This window comes from Procambarus clarkii, chromosome 54 (assembly GCF_040958095.1).
Source record: "Procambarus clarkii isolate CNS0578487 chromosome 54, FALCON_Pclarkii_2.0, whole genome shotgun sequence".
Lineage (NCBI taxonomy): Eukaryota > Metazoa > Arthropoda > Malacostraca > Decapoda > Cambaridae > Procambarus > Procambarus clarkii.
The window spans coordinates 5,353,112-5,359,087 of NC_091203.1; the positions used below are offsets into that span (position 1 = coordinate 5,353,112).

At 35.8% G+C, this 5,976-nt stretch overlaps 1 protein-coding gene across 1 annotated transcript in view; it reads left to right on the forward strand.

Moving 5' to 3' along the window:
- The first annotated feature begins 232 nt into the window (after positions 1-232).
- LOC138352509 (uncharacterized) overlaps positions 233-5,976 on the forward strand; it is a 7,493-nt gene continuing 1,749 nt past the window's right edge. The window contains exons 1-2 of the mRNA XM_069305009.1: positions 233-310; positions 3,358-3,464. Of these exons, the coding sequence (XP_069161110.1) occupies positions 3,420-3,464 (45 nt within the window). The 5' untranslated portion in view covers positions 233-310; positions 3,358-3,419. The remainder of the gene's footprint in view (positions 311-3,357; positions 3,465-5,976) is intronic.

The window sequence follows — 5,976 nt, forward strand, 5'->3', positions numbered from 1 at the left end:
TTTTTTTATGGAGTAATCTTTGCTGTTGAAATGTAGTCTTTTTGAGACTACATTTCAAATGTAGTGTGTGTGGAGGCGTGTATGTTAGGTATTACCTAATATACACGGTGTAATATATCTATCTGTGTGAAATAGATTAAATCCATTTATTTGATATTCAGCTAATAGTTCTGTATTTTCTACATTCATCCATGTTTTGGTAAGTGCAATAATATGTATTGTTTCATTGCAGATTAGAGATTCAAGATAGTTCTAGATTTCCGAAGTACTGAAACGCGCGCCATACAGGCTTGGTGGATCTAGGTGCAAGGTAAAATTATTTACATTTACTTTTGTATTTATGTTTTGTATTTATATGCATATATGCATTTATATGCATTATTCTATAGAATAATAGATCTCGTAATAATTTTGCAAAAATAGTGGCATTTACTATTTTTAAAAGATTATTAAAAAATTTACTGATATGGTGCATTCGGAAGGGCGAAGAGGGAGAACGGCCTGTTGACATAGCTCGGGTGCAGGGGGGGGGGGGGGTTGTGTAAAAGCCTGGTTTGTGCCTCGGAGAGGCTATGGGATCCAGTAAGTTCAGTAGAACTTCGGTTTCAACCCTTTTACCCTGTTGTAGCTCAGTCGATTAAGGCAGTGTCTGGGATGCTCCCGGACGCAGGTTCGAATCCTCGTCACGGCCCTTGTGGATTTGTTCATTTGATGCATCACGTTATTGTGATCTGTGTGTGTAATTCTTCACTTGCTACAGCAACAGGAATGTGTGTGTATGTATTTGTGTTGTTGAATATGACTGAAAGTGTAAGATTAATGATTCTAACACAAATCGTCTGAATATTTGTTTTTCTTCACTGTCGAGAGTAGTTAAAAAAATTTACTCGAGTTTATTTTCACACTTTATTTATGGTCCTTAAGTCCCTCTCCTTAATGCTGCTGCTGTTTCTCGCATCTTTGCATCGCTTGTATGTTTGGGGGTTTGGCCTCTTGCTATATATTGATTCCATTTGTGTGTGTTTGGGTCTCAGGCCCTCTCGCAATTTCTGTTGAACAAACCCCTTTTCCTAGTTCTGCATCTCTCCTTTGGTACAAATTTTGTTGTGCTTTTATCATATATTTCACAAAACTTGACATACATTTCATTTACTTCATGTCCTATCAGCAAGTGTTTGTCAAATTCTTTAAGGAAAGTTTATCATCCTGATTGCAGATCTCTAGCGATATTATGTCAACTTCTTGTGGATTCGCAATCATTATTTAATTTACCTTTAGGTGTTCTTTCACCAGCACAGCAACACTGTACCTCTCCCAACCAGTTTAAGATAAAAACTAAGTACTAACTAATTAACTCAATGTAACCTACCTTACCCCCAAAATGACAACCCATGTCTTCTATTTTAAACAATGCTGTTTTGTTGACCAAATTGTATTTTTGTTTTTTTCTGCAATGTTTCCCCCCCCCCCACCACTCTACCACTACATTGAGTTTAGTAGCTCTGTGCACGTCAGGTGCTGTTTAATATACAGACCTACTCCTCCATTTGACCTAGTTTCTCTATCACATCTATATCACTTTGTGCTTTAGCCCTGGTGGAGCTTGGTCCACCAGGCTGTTGTTTGGAGTGGCCCGCAGATCCACATACAGTCTGCATATGATATACAGTCTGTTGATCAATTAAACTACAGTAGTTAGTTTTTATCATCCGAATGCACCAATATGTGTTCATTCTTCCCAGATGAAGGAACTAGGTAATATTCATCATCTGAATGCACCATCTGATGCTTTAACACACTCATGATACACGAGAGGTTTAAAAAACTTTTAAAACTTTTAAAACTTTTTGACCTATGTATTTAAAAGCAATTCTAAAGTTAAAAAGTGTAGCATAGGCCCCTCGCAGAATGTTCTTAATATGATCCTCAGGTTATAGTTTTCTATCTAAAACCACCCCTAGATCTCTTTCTTGATCAGAATTCTTTATAGATCTCAGTGGCTCGATCATAGAAACTGCTCTAAATCCTTGTTGGCCTGGATTGTGGAGGTCATTGGTCTCTATAAAACTAGTAATCTGACTCCTGATCACTCTCAAATAATTTTATTATGTGGGATGTTAGTGCAACTGGTCTATAATTCTTTGCCAATGCTTGTGTTGTGTTGTGTTGTTTTGGTAGTGATGTGCAATGTGTTGTTTTGGTAGTGATTCGTCCAGTTCTGGTAGTAGTGCGGTTGTTGTGTAGTGTAGTACTTGTGTGCTTGTTAATGACTTGTATTCCAGTCTTGTGGGTATCTCCTTTCCCCTACGGGCCAACTGCTTTGTTCTTACCTAGCATTTTGCTTTGTTTGGGTATGAATGTTTGTGTGCCGTATATTTTGCAAAATTTGCCATATATCTCATTATTTACTCCTCTGCCTAGCAACAAGTCTGTCTAATTATACTCATTAACTGTTTTTCAAAGTTCCCCATAGTGTCCTTTATTGAAATCGAGTTCATGAACCGTTTCAATGTTCTTATTTTCTTCTAGATTATATCTTAAAGTATATTTAAATGTTATTGTTATTATTGTTATTAAATGTTATTGTGACATTGCATTGCAATTGAGCTATGTTGTTTACCATACCGTTCATTTCGTGAGTATAAGTATAGATGCCACACTTGTGACAGGTAAAACCATGCCTTTTTTGAAAAACAGCACCGTCTGTTGCACGTAAGAGCAACCCACACTATATTATGTTGCGATATTATTTCAATATTTCCGATTGTATTGATAATTTGAATTTTCATAGATTTCAATTTATTTTCATTTCGATTTAATAATTTTGTGTGACATTGCATTGAAATTGAGCTGTGTTGTTTACCATACTGTTCATTTCATGAGTATAGTTTATTTTTTTATTTTTTTCATTTCATTTTTTTAGCTGTTCTTATTTTTCAGTGATGGGAATATCAGATCATTTGATGTTCCCAATTTTCTGATGGAAGCATCAGACCATTATAGAATGCATCGGATGAGGTAGTTTGGAATGGTGGGGAGGACGAGAGGGGGGTATGGTGGGGAAGACGAGGGGACAGAGGAGAGGGTAATGGTGGGGAGGACGAGGGGACTGGGGAGTTGGGGATGGTGGGGACAGGGGAATGCTGGGGAGGACAAAGGGACAGGTGAATGGGAGATGGTGGGGGAGGAAGAAGGACAGGGGAGGGGAAAATGGTAAGGAGGACGATGGGACAGGGAAGTGGGAATAGTGGGGATGATGTGGGGACAGGGAAGTGGGAAGGACGAGAGGACTGTGGAATGGGGAATAGCAAAGTGAATTATAATTATATATATTAATTAATTCTTATAAATTTCCAGAAGCCTGTATCAACACCCACACTAATGCAACTGAAAGAGATGTTGAGACAAGTATTGCTGATATGTTGAAGAACGCCCCAAACAAACTCGGTGGAAACAGATACAAGGTAAAGTTTGCCAATTTGCTGTAGTCTAATTCAATTTCTTTTTAGTAATCTTCGAGAACATTTATGCTATGAATAAGATAAAATAATGTAACTGATTTTGATTTATTTACTATTTATTATTTATTTACCGTTATTAGTATAATAGATCTCGTAATAATTTTGCAAAAATAATGGCATTTACTATTTTAAAAAGCTCGGGTGCAGGGGGGGGGGTTATGTAAAAGCCTGGTTTGTGCCTCGGAGAGGCTATGGGATCCAGTAAGATCGTCCTTCCTTTCCTCCCTAGAATCTGGATGTAGCAGGTGCTCAATTGTCAAAAGTGAAAAATTGGTTTTGTCTTCCGAATGCACCATTTCTGTAAATTTGCTAATAATCTTTTAAAAATAGTAAATGCCATTATTTTTGCAAAATTATTACGAGATCTATTATACTAATAACGGTTTGATAAAATACAGAAGACTGCCTACTGGTTTTACCTGTAATAAGGTTTGATACAGATGATTATGATTATGGTTTTGGCCTCCACCACCCTCTCACCTAACTTGTTCCAACCATGTCTACCACGGTTTTGTCTTCCGAATGCACCATTTCTGTAAATTTGCTAATAATCTTTTAAAAATAGTAAATGCCATTATTTTTGCAAAATTATTACGAGATCTATTATACTAATAACGGTTTGATAAAATACAGTAGACTGCCTACTGGTTTTACCTGTAATAAGGTTTGATACAGATGATTATGATTATGGTTTTGGCCTCCACCACCCTCTCACCTAACTTGTTCCAACCATGTCTACCACGGTTTTGTCTTCCGAATGCACCATTTCTGTAAATTTGCTAATAATCTTTTAAAAATAGTAAATGCCATTATTTTTGCAAAATTATTACGAGATCTATTATACTAATTACGGTTTGATAAAATACAGTAGACTGCCTACTGGTTTTACCTGTAATAAGGTTTGATACAGATGATTATGATTATGGTTTTGGCCTCCACCACCCTCTCACCTAACTTGTTCCAACCATGTCTACCACGGTTTTGTCTTCCGAATGCACCATTTCTGTAAATTTGCTAATAATCTTTTAAAAATAGTAAATGCCATTATTTTTGCAAAATTATTACGAGATCTATTATACTAATTACGGTTTGATAAAATACAGTAGACTGCCTACTGGTTTTACCTGTAATAAGGTTTGATACAGATGATTATGATTATGGTTTTGGCCTCCACCACCCTCTCACCTAACTTGTTCCAACCATGTCTACCACGGTTTTGTCTTCCGAATGCACCATTTCTGTAAATTTGCTAATAATCTTTTAAAAATAGTAAATGCCATTATTTTTGCAAAATTATTACGAGATCTATTATACTAATAACGGTTTGATAAAATACAGTAGACTGCCTACTGGTTTTACCTGTAATAAGGTTTGATACAGATGATTATGATTATGGTTTTGGCCTCCACCACCCTCTCACCTAACTTGTTCGTTCCATGTCTACCACGGTTTTGTCTTCCGAATGCACCATTTCTGTAAATTTGCTAATAATCTTTTAAAAATAGTAAATGCCATTATTTTTGCAAAATTATTACGAGATCTATTATACTAATAACGGTTTGATAAAATACAGTAGACTGCCTACTGGTTTTACCTGTAATAAGGTTTGATACAGATGATTATGATTATGGTTTTGGCCTCCACCACCCTCTCACCTAACTTGTTCGTTCCATGTCTACCACGGTTTTGTCTTCCGAATGCACCATTTCTGTAAATTTGCTAATAATCTTTTAAAAATAGTAAATGCCATTATTTTTGCAAAATTATTACGAGATCTATTATACTAATAACGGTTTGATAAAATACAGTAGACTGCCTACTGGTTTTACCTGTAATAAGGTTTGATACAGATGATTATGATTATGGTTTTGGCCTCCACCACCCTCTCACCTAACTTGTTCCAACCATGTCTACCACGGTTTTGTCTTCCGAATGCACCATTTCTGTAAATTTGCTAATAATCTTTTAAAAATAGTAAATGCCATTATTTTTGCAAAATTCCTGAATATTGTCAAAATGACGGAAACCCATATGTCAAAAACACATGGAGATATACCAATCCTGGAAGACATTCTTCCATCCCCACTTGAAACTGTTGAGCAGGTGGAAAGTCTGTCACATGAGCTAAAAGTTAACAGTGAATATAAAAAGAGTATGGTAAGTGTTGCTTAATTCTTTTAGCCTGAGTATGGTAAGTGTTGCTGAATTTTTTTAGCCTTGTACATATGTCTTTTGATTAGTTTTTTTGCAGATGAAGGAAGGTGGGGTGGCACATAATTGATTGTTCAGTGTTATGTTTAAGGTACAAATAAAACAAAAGCAAAAGTTACTCAAATTCGTTGATTTTTGTAATAGTTAAGAAGGAAAATATTTTAATGCTATTTATTTAATACAGTTGGAAATTAGAAAATCTAATGTTGAGATTGAAAGATATATATTATTCTCTATTACCTTA